The 13,177-nt window shown below is 42.0% G+C and overlaps 1 protein-coding gene across 3 annotated transcripts in view; it reads left to right on the forward strand.

Moving 5' to 3' along the window:
• NSG2 (neuronal vesicle trafficking associated 2) overlaps window positions 1-13,177 on the forward strand; it is a 38,312-nt gene that overhangs the window by 7,858 nt on the left and 17,277 nt on the right. For 2 of the 3 annotated variants that reach the window (XM_033927524.1, XM_033927523.1), the window contains one exon: window positions 4,758-4,905. In XM_033927524.1, coding sequence (XP_033783415.1) covers window positions 4,780-4,905 — 126 coding nt within the window. In that variant the 5' untranslated portion in view covers window positions 4,758-4,779. Of the gene's footprint in view, window positions 1-4,083; window positions 4,212-4,757; window positions 4,906-13,177 lie in introns of those variants that run through there. The other variant, XM_033927522.1, reaches the window with a different exon arrangement.

Below are 13,177 nucleotides of genomic sequence, written 5' to 3' on the forward strand. Positions count from 1 at the left end.
TTTGTGATTTCATTTTTGTCAGAATAATGATGTAATGAATCCCATTTAATTGTAACTTTTTTCATCTGTCTTGTTATTAGAAGCCAAGAAAACTCTATTTTTTTTCTTTATTTAATTTTAACTTAAAACTGGCCATCCAATCATGTATCAACAGTAAAACATTTTCTATCCATCTTCATTGAGCTTACGTTCTATGAAAGGGATCTGCTCAAGGTCATAATGAGAGTCTCTGGCAAAACAAAATTTGAGCCCTGCTGTCGAGGGGCTTCACTGTTGGAGTACTGTCTAGATGGTTTCTAAGTATGTGTAAAGCCATTTTCGATAGTGTGTCTAAGTCCGACTTTGGATGTTTCCCCCAAGACGTCTAAGAGTAGAGGAGGAGAAATATCCATTTTCAAAACTGCTGGATATCCAAATTTATTTTTCTAAAATCGCCTACTTAGACATTTTGGCAGTCAGGACATCCAGTCTTAGGATGCATAACTGTTTTGACACACGGAAATGCCAACAGAGCAGTGGGACACCTTTAGAAGGCACTGCTGTGAACTTCACATAAAAGGTACCAGATGTAAATCTCTTCATAACCCACACTTATACTTTATGATGAGCCCTCCAAAACTCCCCCCAGACCTGTATAGCCCTTATGGTTGCAGGTGGTACCTATATGGCAGTATAGTAGGGTTTTGGGGGGGCTCACATTTTTCAAAATAAATATAGTGATTATGGGCCTGGCTCCTCCTCTTCATTAGTCCACCCACCAGCCTACTTAAGACACCCGTGTGATGCTTTACTAGGCTTTCCAGAGACAGGTATGTTCTGTTTCATTCAGATTTTTTTTTTTTGGGGGGGGTGAGAGGAGTAGGAGGGGTCAGTGAACACTGGGGGAGTGTGGGGGTGTCATTACTTAATCTCTCCAGTGGTCATCTGATCAGTTTGGGTACCTTGTTGGCACTTAGATGCTCTTAAACAAGTCTATCACAAAATGTCTAAGTTCTGTCCAGGATCTCTTGGGAAAGATTTGATTATCGCCTCAAGATATCCAAGTCTAAGCCCACCCATAACATGCCTCCAACATGCCTCCCTTGAATTTTGGATGCACAGCAGCTAAGAAGCCTAGTACCATGTTTCCCCGAAAATAAGACAGTGTCTTATATTAATTTGGGGCCCAAAAAAAGCACTAGGTCTTATTTTTGGGATATGTACATGATCATCTCTCCCTTCATCTCCTTCACCCCAATTCTTCCTTTTTCCTTTCTCCCACATTTGCAGCATCTTTCCTCCCCTCCCTCCCTCCCATCCCCCTGTGCAGCAGAAGTTTGCCCAGCTTCTTCCCTCCCTCCCATCCCTTGTGCAGTATAACCCTTGCCCAGCTTCTATCCTTCCCTCCCTCCCATCCCTTGTGCAGCAGAACCCTTGAGCACCCCCACCCCACAGCAGCCAAACCCATGCTGACCCTCCATCCTTCCCTCCCCGCCGACTGCGAGTGAGCCCTACCTTCATCCGAAGCAGCGTTGGGCCAGTCGCACTCTAAACAGGCTGCTTCGGCCTTGTCTGTCGGGGATTTCACTCTGCCGCGTTACTGATGAAAATTTATGGAGATCTAACATTTAAAATACTTCTCTTTGCTAAGTGGTTTAATTGTGTGTGTGTTTTAAAATTTTATACAAGATGGTAACTCTGGTATTTTTGATCACTATTTTCCTTTAGAGTGAATCTTTGGATGGATATAGGAAAGAATGAGACTTCAACTGAGAGACATTTTAAAAGTCTTCAACTGAAAGACATTTTAAAAGTATATTTTCAGAAAAGTTTGTTGTTAAGGCTTAAGTATTGTTGTTTGATACAATCTACATTATTGCAATTCAGGGGATAATATTCAACAGTAGCGCTAAGTGGTGCTTTAACAAAAAATCCAATCTCAAGAAATATATCAATGTTATTAGCCTAGTGGTGAAGATACCCACGGAAGCATCTGATAAGCATTTTTTAATGCAGTTGAGGTTTTTTGCTCCACTATTAATAAATGTGCTTCACCACTAGGCCAATACCATTGATATATTTTTTTGAGATTATATTCAATGCTTTGCCATGTCCTGGTACGGGCATTAAATATTTGGAAATGTGCGGATGGCCAACACTTAACCAGAGAAGTGCCAGTATTCAGTTGTTGACCAGTTCAGTTAAACTGGCCAAACCTAGAAATGCTAAATATATGGTCTTGTTTGGTTGGTTAACTTAATTAAAAACTAGATATTGGTGCTTATCTAGTTAAGTGCTGGCTCCGCCTCTGGATCACCCACACAATAGCCAGTTTTGACTTTTGCAATTAGAGGGGATATTCAGTGATACTAACTGGGTAAATATGGCTTAATATTCCCTCAAGGTCTGATCAGCACCAGTTAACTAGACCAAAGGTTTTCTTACCAGGTTAACTAGCTTTGAATATTGACCCCTTTGTTTTTACATTATCACAAAGCGTTCTGTTTTGGATTAAGAAAGATACCCCCCACACACACATACTTTTACTAAACCGCAATAGTGGTTATCAGCGCAGGTTTCCACGCTAAATGCTGTGTGCTATGAGCGTCGGAAGCAGTGTGACTCCCTGCGCTAATCATTGTTTGGTTAAAAAAAAAAAAGGAGGGGGGGGAATAGTTATTTCTGAATGCCATCTCAAGCAAACACTGCACTGTTGAAAGACTGGAAGTAGTTAAACTGACCACCTTACTTCTCAGACCAAGCTTGTAAGAAATTGTTAACAAATCTGTAAATGGCAAAGACCAGCCATGTCAAACTGTTATGACCTCATGCTTATGTTCCTTGTTCAGCATTTCAGGATTAAATTATTTTTAGCAATACTTTCCTTCTGGCGTTGTAGATAAGAAGATACCTTATTCTTTCTGCAGGATTTGCTCTGTATTACACTGATCATTTCTAAAACCAGCCTGTACTGCTTGTAACTTATAAAATAAAATAAAAAAACAGGAATTAAATGTTTTTCCTTTGTGCATTAAGTATTTGGAGAAAAAAAGCTAGAGTGCACAAGACTTCAGATAGGTTAGTTGCTCACGTACAAATGTCTCAGCGTTTGCAGACCCGTGACTAGAGGTTCTGCGATGCTGAGCTGTAAGCTTTAGTGGTGATTATGTCATCCAGCATCAAAGCCCCGGCCTAGACGGCTGAAACTTCTTTCTGGCACAGTGAAGCAGCCCCAGATAACTGGTATGTACTTATTAGTCTTTAAATATGCACATTTTGTTGTGAGAAAATAAATATAACATGAGCCGATGGTTATAAGTTCCTTGTCATATATGTGATAAGCTCTTTTTGAAGTTTATGCATAAAAATACAATGTAACACAACAAAGAAAAATGGGGAGACCCGATGATCCATCGATGGAAACAAAAACTGTGGCTACAGATGTTCTGGAGATAATTTATTAAACACTGACATATAAAACCATGAAAATTCAATTTAAAAGGTACAATGATAGAAAATGCTGTGGTAAAAATCCACCCGGACCCTACACGGTCTGTGTTTCGGCGAACATGCCTTCCTCAATGGTTTGCAACCTCATATATAAAGAATTGGACTGACAACAGTATTGTCTTTAAACATGTGAGCAAAGAACACTGCAGACAAGCTGAAGTAGCAAAAAAAAAAAGTGCCTTTAAATTTGGCGGCAGAGGGTTTCCATTTTTTTTTCCTGAACAAATGCCTGTATTTGATTATTTTCGTGTTTTTTTTCCAGCTGATACCAGAGAGTACTTTCAATATAATTCTAAAATAATTTCTTTTGAAGAAACACGTCAACAATTGAAAAGACCACATTAAAAAAAAATATGGCTGTGTTGTTGCATTTAGAAGCCGTATTCTCCAATTCGCTGGCTTTGCTTGTATGTTGTGGGGTAGGTTTCCCATTTGCTTTGCCACTACGGGCTCCAGGTGGCGTTGCTCGGGGGCTTTTGTTTGTGAGCGTTGTGGCCAGGCGTCTGAAACAGCAGGTGGTGCTAAGCCGTCGGATGCGAGGTTGAGAAGCCGATCTGGGCGCTGGGAGTCGCTCAGCTCCGCCGCTCGCCTTCAGTAGCTCTGGGAAGCCGCCGACTGCAGACGCGCAGAGATTTCAGCACCACAGACAGCGACCAGCGCGGCTCCCTCTTCCTTCCCCTTCGCCTGGCCCAAGTCTGGCCTTAGAAACCGCGTCTTCAACAGTAAGTAGGCGGCCCCCATAGCACTATGCTTTCATTTGGGGGCAGGATTTTCCGTCACCTCCATGGCAGATTTTTGTGCAGGAATTAATTACGGTTCCGGGGAACGGATGCATTGCGATGCTCGCCGATTGTCTTTTGCAGATTTTTTTTTTTTTCATTTTTCTTTTAACGTTCATTCAAAAACTTCTTTGGACAATACTATGTAACAATAATCCAAAACAATTGATTAATGGATCCATGAATTGCATTATTTTTAGCTTTATGTAGTTGAAAAATATCTCACAGGGAGGGTGCAAAACAGTCGGACATTTGTGGTTTGTTGTTCAGCTGCTCTTAGTTTTTCTTTTTGCACATAAATTCTTCAGACTGGATTGTCTGAACATGAAAAGAAAAGTTCATTAGTATTCATATCTTGTGCACCTAAATCTGGCAGATAAAGCAGGACGGGGAGTGATATGCATAACTGAATCTTCAGACGATCAAATCGTTTCCTGTGCTTCCCGTTTCGTTTTGCAACCTTTCTGACTTCCATTGTTTTGATTTTAGGTCTGGAAAGTGAGGTACAAGAATGGTGAAGCTGGGGAGTAATTTGAGTGACAAGAACAAACAACCTCCTAAGGAGGATGGGTTTCAGACGGTTCCTCTGATCACACCCTTGGACGTGAATCATCTGCAGTTCCCAGCTCCGGAAAAGGTGAAGGATAGAGCGTTGCAAGACCAGTGTTTCTGCTGGATTATTGTTTTCTTTGGTACCAAATGTATTAGATGTTGAGATGATAATAAACAATGCAGCTAATCAAAAGTAAAATGGATGGAAAAGTGGTACATCAGATATAAAGAAAGGGAATGGGGACTTCTATATATAGGAACTGGAATTTTGTTTGATAATTGCTCTATAAAATAATGAAAATAGAAGCAAGTTATCCTTTCACAGATTTTTGGCCTAATGGCTTCTTCCTGGTTCCTTAGGTGACAGTTAGAGCTGGGAATTGGATTTGGCACCGCGAGCCTTCACTCACAAATACCTGGGAATTTTTACCCCCTTCCTGCTTACGTGACATCCCTCAGCAGGGACCCACACATCAAGAGTCACTGCAGAGCACTGCAAGCGTAGGCCCTAATTCGAGGCACTAGGTACTGACGTTGCAGAATGACTGAGACTCCCCCTTCTCCCCCTCCGTTACATTCCCAGCTGCTTGCGGAATGGGAGACCTGTCCTGGAAGTTGATCTTTTAAGTCCTTTGCATGGAACAGAGTGCAGCACTGGCACCGAGTCACCACCCTAATTTTAGAAACTATTGCCAGGAATAATTGTAGGGTTGACGTTTCCTGGGTTTTGAGAGGGAAAGGATAAAAGGATTTGTACTTTGCCTTCAGGCCAATGATGTGTAACTTTGAAGTGCAAAATCCTTTTAGTAGCTTCACTAATCGGATATATTTGGGCGGTATTTACAATGCCATCTTCCATCTGTCTTTACTCTCCAAATCCATGCATCAGTAATTTCATCTCATGCGGTTCTTCTATAATGAATTTAAATTGAAATGACTTAATAGATAAGGAAATTCTAATATAAAGTCACAATACAAGCCTCATTGGATTGCAGAAACCATACCGTTAATTTACTCATTACCATGGTCAGAGTAACTGACCCCATTTGTGTAGGATGGATAAAATATTTCTGTCCTTTCCTAAACACTCAAGTCATGTTGGGGGTAATTTTGTTAAAAGCTGTGTAATTAAGTGATGTATTATAAATATAGGCTAGTGTGAAAATATATGCGTAAGTTTTATGATCTATAATTTCACTGTGGGTGTGCACAGAAGGGGAGCATGGGCGGAGTCTGCACTTACACTCATAGGGTCTGATATTGAACTGTGGGAGGAAGCTCAGCTGCCTCATATGGTCAACAGTGCTTCCAGCTAATCAATTCTGGGGTCATTGGCATTGAATATCCAGGGCAAAGGTTGGCGGCTTCCACTTAGCTTACAAAGCCTATTTTCATTGTCTGGCTGGCTAAGGCTAATGGCCAAAGATAGACCCATTTTTAAATGGCATTGTCCAGCTGTGTTGCACAACTTAGTCAGCCACTGAGCTGATCGGTGAGCCCGATATTCAGTGGATAGCCAGTCAAATGGGACTTAGCCGGCCAGGAGCCATTCCTGGATGGCTAAGTCCCACTGAATATCAAGGGGAAAGATTATAAAATGCCTTCATTTTCATGAATACTGAATGTGCCATTATCGAGATGGCTTGGGGAAATTCACTGCTTTTTCCTCACAGCATAAAACCTGTTTTACTACTCGGGATCTAGCTAGGTACTTGGGACCTGGGTTGGCCACTGTTGGAAACAGGATACTGGACTTGATGGACCTTTGGTCTGTCCCAGTATAGCAGCTCTTATGTTCTTATGTGAACCAAGTTCAGGACAATCAAGCCATTGTGACATCACTGCTGAGGTTGGCTCTTAGGCACTGGTGGAATGAGGCATTATGACATCACAATCTCAAGTCTGGAATGTTGCTATTATTTGAGTTTCTGTTGGGTTGGCCACTGTTGGAAACAGGATGCTGGGCCTGATGGACCTTGGGTCTGCCCCAATATGACAGTTCTTATGTTCTTAAGATTTACACCATCCCTGGAGCTGGTGTAAGTGCTGATGCCTACCTATATAAATGTAAAATAGTAGCATAGGTGAGAGAGTACCTATGTAGGTGTGTGCTCAATTTATAAAACAGGTGTAACATAGGTGCCTGAAAACATGCATTAACTTGTTGCGACTTTAAATGTCTAAATAGGTTAGACTATGTAAACAGCCTATTTCACAAGATTGGGTTGCCATGAAGAATTGTGAAGGTTCATGGTGCATTACTTTGGCTATTGTCTTGGTATCTGATGACCACATACGTAGATTAGAATTGTTTTTGCCATAACTTGTGCATGGTGGATGTCCATATGTTAAGGTGTAAATTTTAAGCTTTTATTCCTGGTTTCTTCATTATGCTGGTATATTTAACCGTGTGTGCTTTCTATGGTTGTGTTTGTATAATAAATCTTTGCTGTTTTGCTTGGTTGCAAGATCTCTTGAAATCAAATTAGTTTACTTAGATGTCTTGTTGTTCCTTAGACTTGATCCTTACTCTTTCCCACCCAGTTTTCATCAGATTTGTAGTCTGTGAAGCTTCTATTTTTTTTTTTTTTTTTTTTTTTGGGGGGGGGTTTCCCTTGCGTTCCTTTCTATACACAGAGTAAGACAAATCCCATATCAGCTGCTTGTGGACAAGAAAATAGGATTCAGTTACCTTCAAAATTGCTCTAATTTGCCACTAGGTGTCATCACAAGAGCAGCATTTGACTGAACCTTTCTCCCTGAGCCTTCCATTATCTAGCATTATTTTGAGAGTCAAATCAAGATGTCCTTTTTGACAGTGTGTGCACCTAACCAGTAAGTCTTGGGCTGTTCCTAATTAATATTGAGGATATTTTTATGAGGTGGGGGTGGGAGGGTTGGATTTAGTTCATGCCTTTTCAATTGTAGCTCCAAGGTGAGTTGCATTCAAGTATTGTAGATGTTTTCCTATCCTCAGAGGATGTACAATTTATGTTTCTACCTGAAGCAATGAATGGTTAAATGACTTGCCCAAGATCACACCTACAATGTCAGTAGGATTTGAACCCTGGCTTCCCTGGTTCTCGACTCACTGCTCTAACTACTAGGTTACTTTATGAAACTGATATTTTCTCTTGCTTTGAAAAGTTCTTTGAATTTCTGCTCTTGGACTGCCACATAGAAGACAATCCATTAAGAAGTGGACACACTCCTTCTGAATTTAAATCGTTTGCCCTTCCCTTTTACACTCATCTGTGTTACATGAGAGAAGGCAGTGTCGCAGCTGTGCGCAAAGAGAGAATCGAAGGCAATGCATTAAAGTGTGGTAAAACATGATAACGTTAAGATGGGTCATGCCAATTTTTCTGTGGGTAAGTGAGTTGGCATCAGTCAATCTAATGGGGCCATGACAGTTAGTACCATAGTAACCTATGGTAAATCAGTATGGCTCATATTTCCATTGTTACTTCACTGTAGTGGATATGACTTAATTTATTTGATTGATGCTTCATTCTTTGCAAATTTGTGGGTGTAAATTTACTATGCAGTAGCAAAGTGGTAATGTACAGACATTCACTCATGTTTTCAAATTACTTTGGGTTGAATGGCTGCAGCCGTTGGCACAAGACTACAGAGCTTTTCACCTCAGGAATACGGAGCCTTCTTGATTCTCTTCTGCACCGTCTCTTCCTTCCTCAACGGAAGAGCCTTGGCACGATCATTCCAAAGCAATAGAGCCTCTGGTTTGATTATCATTTGAATTCTGCCCCCCCCCCCCCGACAAAAAAAAAAAAAGCCTTCACCAAATTGCATCAAAACAAAAGCCAATAGTAAACTCAGCATAACTTTAAAGCAAGGTAAAATACTATGTAATACATTTAAAATAAATGAGGACCACCACAATAGGGGAATTTTTTGCAGGATTTCTTTCTGCACTAAGCCAAACATTCAAATGTAAGAAGAGCCATTCTGAGTCAGACCAATGCTCCATCCAGCCCAGTGTCCTCCTTCCAACAGTGGCAAATCCAGGTCACAAGTACTTGGTGGAAACTCAAATAGTAGCGACATTCTAGAATCCCAAAGAGTATCAGCATTCCATGCTATTGATCCCAGGGCAAGCACTTATTCCTTCCCTGTATCCATCATAGGTCCCAATAGACTAATTTTTATATATCGTTCCAAGAATTGCCGCTGCTGGGTCAGACCATTGGTCCATCGTGCCCAGCAATCTGCTCATGTGGTGGCCCCTAGGTCAAAGACCAGTGCCCTAACTGAGACCTGCATATGTTCTGGTTCAGCAGAAACGTGTATAATTTTGTCTTGAATCCCTGGAGGGTGTTTTCCCCTATAACAGCCTCCGGAAGAGCGTTCCAGTTTTCCACCACTTTCTGGTTGAAGAAGAACTTCCTTACTTTGTCCAGAATCTATCCCCTTTTAACTTTAGAGAGTGCTTTCTCGTTCTCTCTACCTTGGAGAGGGTGAACAACCTGTCTTTATCTACTAAGTCTATTCCCTTCATTATCTTGAACGTTTTGATCATGTCCCCTCTCAGTCTCCTCTTTTCAAGGGAGAAGAGGTGTACTTATCTCTAAGTCACAATGCCATCACAGTTTCTTTGGATTTGGGCATGCTAACTTTTGCTGTGCCTTGTATGTGAATCCATCAAGGCAACTTGTTATTAAGGAAAGTATAATTGCTTACATGTCATGTGTCCGTTGTTTTTTTAATGCAACCCAGGGGATGCACTTAGATCATCTACCTTCCTTTACAATATTGTACATTATGCTCTCACTTTAAGATTTTGGAAAACAAAAAAAGAAAGATTTCAAGTTTGTTGCTAACAGAAACTGCTTGGTTGCTTAGCAACCAGTCCAAAGGCTTCTATCATCTTGGGAAGCTGCTTTGCGGCACGTGGCGGAATCCACCTGACTCATGCATGAACCTGCTGAGCTGCTGCTGTCAGAGTTATGGACAAGGGATTTTATGGGGAGAACTCAGTGTACCCTGTTTTTGATTCTTCCACGATGACTTCTGAGTCCTGCTGACGCTTCAGGTTTTATTTTTAAAGATTGTATTCCCAACACTGGCGTGATACCTAGTGGACTTATAATCACACCCCTGAGGCAGATCATGTGGGGTCATCTGTTGAATCCCTCCAACATAGGACATTTCAATTATGGGACTTTTTATCGATATGGTTTAATATGTATTATAATTTGAAGAAATAAAGATCGTTTGTCTCAAGGTTGACGCATTCTATTCCACTCCCCACTTGTTTTTCTTTTGTTTGATTTTACCTGGGGTTTCTGTTCCCTCTCTTTTTTCAAGAAATGATACTTACATTTTGGTAAGAGAGTATTGTACTTTTTCATTCTTTCAAGCTCCTATGAGCTTCCTGATCAACTGGAACTAGACTAACTTGGACTGTGGTGCCTTAAAGACATCATTTGCCAGCCTATACCACTACCACTCACCCAGATCAAGGAGAACTCAGAACCTATTCACCTTCCCCCCTCATAATGGTACCCGACGTAAGAAACTTTTCGACAGCCTTCTAGCGACACAGGCAGAGAAAATTGACCCCACCATCACCAAACTGATGATCAAAACAACAGACATCAAAGTGTTTCAAAAAGAAATCAAAACATTTCTATTCAAAAAACACGTCCCCACTAACTAATCTCCTCCCCTTCGCACAAGCTCTCCCTCTCGTGAATAACACATTAGTCATCTCCTAGAACCATACCCACCAAAAATATTCTGATTCCTAAATAGCATCTACCTTCAGTATCCACCAAACTTCTTCCTTCATTGTTAGGTAACTTTTCTTCTGTAACCCGTATACACTGATATTCTCCACTGTATCCTGTAAACACTTGATTCTTTGCTATGTAATTCTTTCAGAAAAATCCAGAAATCTTATAATTTGTAACTCTCTACCTTATCATGTAAAGTACATGAATCATTGTTACATAATTCTCTCGGTAATGTCCAGATCTCTTCTAATCTGTAATCCGCCTAGAACCGCAAGGCACAGGCGGAATAGAAATCACTAATGTAATGTAATGTAATGCACTCAGTTCAGACCAGCTATTCTAACAATGGCTCTTGACTGACTCCCCTCAAAACTCAACCAATGCGGACCTTAAGGGCTTGATCCTCTAAGGCAGACCTTGAGAAATGTTTTGGTCTGGGCTTTGGGAAAATTTTTTCCCAAAGTCGGGCTAACAGAAATCACCGTTGAGCGATGCTGAGATTCACTCCTTTCCCTTCCAGAAGCTGTGAAAAGGTTCCAGACAGCCTAGGGACCAATTCATGTCCCTGAACTGAGCATCTAAGTAGCTGTGTCTCCAGAAGGCCCCAACTCTGGATGCTTAACTTTGCCCACATAACAATTTATGCATATATAGGACTTTTTATTTATTTATTTAATATTTAAAACATTTCTAACCCGCTTAAACTTAAGCGATTCACAGGATACATACATTATCATCAATATAACAATACAGCAACTGTAGTTAAAGGTATATTGAAAGACACATTATCAGTGGCGTAGCGAGGGTGAGAGGCACCCTTCCCCGACACCCCCCCATGCCGTGCATGCCCCCTTCCCTTTCCCCGTACCTCTAGTTGATCACCGTGCAAACAACAAGTTCAATGTGCTCCTCGAGACTGTGTCGGCCCTCCCTATGACATTACTTCCTATGAGCGGCACCCAGAAGTGACAGCGGGAGCTGATGTGGTTGCGAAGAGCACGTTGAAGTTGTTGCTCGAGGCGGTGAACAGCTAGAGGTATGGGGAAAGGGAAGTGGGACATGCGTGGCAGGGGAGCAGAGAGGAGGGGTGCCAGCGCCCTCACCATGATGATGTCCGGGGTGGACCATCTCCCCCTCCCCTTACTACACTACTGGCTTCAATGGCTGGGAGGGTGTAGATGGGCTGGAGTAGGTTTTAATGGAGCTTTTGGCAGTAGGAACCCAAGCACAGTACCGGGTAGAGCTTTGGATTCTTGTCCAGAAATAGCTAAGAAGAAAAAATTTAAAAAAAAATTTAAATTGAATCAGGTTGGGCAGACTGGATGGACCATTCGGGTCTTTATCTGCCGTCATCTACTATGTTACTATGTTACTGCACCTCAAGTTTCTACCCAAGGAAATGGAAGATTAACCCCCTCATTTACGAAACTGCGATAGCAGTTTCTAGCGCGGGGAGCCGCGCTGAATGGCCTGCGCTGCTCCCAATGCTCATAGGAACTCAACGAGCATTGGGGTCAGCGCGGGCCATTGAGCGTGGCTCCCTCCGCTCGAGACTGCTATCACAGTTTCGTAAAAGGAGGCCTGCGTGGCATGTGCCGGGTTACAAAGGGCCACGGTGGGATTTAAACTGGGCCTCCCTGGTTTTCAGCCCAGTACTCTAGCATAGAGCATAGAAAGAACAGGATCATAGCATCCAGAACCAGCTCACTTTGGGGCTCATGTTCAAAGCACTTAGACCCACAAAGTACCACAGGTTTCTCTGATTCTTTGTGTGTCTGAGTGATTTGAAAATGAGTTTCCATGTACGCAGTTTTGAATAATGACTTTACCTTCTCTAACGGCGCAGTCCATCAGATGGTTTGCTTTATCACTCATAAGTCTGGGTGGTAAAGAGTAGAGGTGGTATCCTCCCTCCCTTTATCCCTCTTTCTTGGAATTCCTCAAACCCTAATACTACCAGATCCTCCCACAAATTAAAACTATCCTTCCCCTCGCTAAAAGGCATTTTCCACACAGGAAAGCTAGGGACCTCCCTCCACTTCAAAATCACTGAGCTCTGGAACAACCTTACCTCCCCTCTTCGGAACTTGAGCTCTCTCCAAGTTTTCCGCAAACATCTGAAAACCTGGCTTTTCTCAAAAAATGTAAGTCTCCCTCCAACTTAGGAATCAAAGAAACTCTTATATCTTGGCATCCCAAGTCCTCTAAAATTTCTTCACACTTCTACCTCTATCCCTCTGTTGTAGTTCCTTCCTATTTCTCCTACTGTAAACCGCGTTGAGCTCTACGAACGTGGAGATGATGTGGTATACAAACCTAAGGATTAGATTAGATTAGGTGGCAGAAGGGCTGGAATTGATTCGTAGGCACCCAAAGCAGTAGGGGAAGGGGGGAGGGGGAGCTCCCTTCCTCCTGCTCAGATCCTCCCCTCCCCTTCATGTCTGCACATTTACCACCTCTTTCACTAAGGTTTGCTAAATGCTAACGCGTCTATAGACTAACATGCCCGCATTAGCGTTTAGTGCGTGCTAATTGGTTAACGGACCTTAGTAAAAGAGGGCCTTAACTCTGACGACGTCCCTCCCTGGGAACTCCAATCAT

This window comes from Geotrypetes seraphini, chromosome 18, assembly GCF_902459505.1.
Source record: "Geotrypetes seraphini chromosome 18, aGeoSer1.1, whole genome shotgun sequence".
NCBI classification, from domain to species: Eukaryota; Metazoa; Chordata; class Amphibia; order Gymnophiona; family Dermophiidae; genus Geotrypetes; species Geotrypetes seraphini.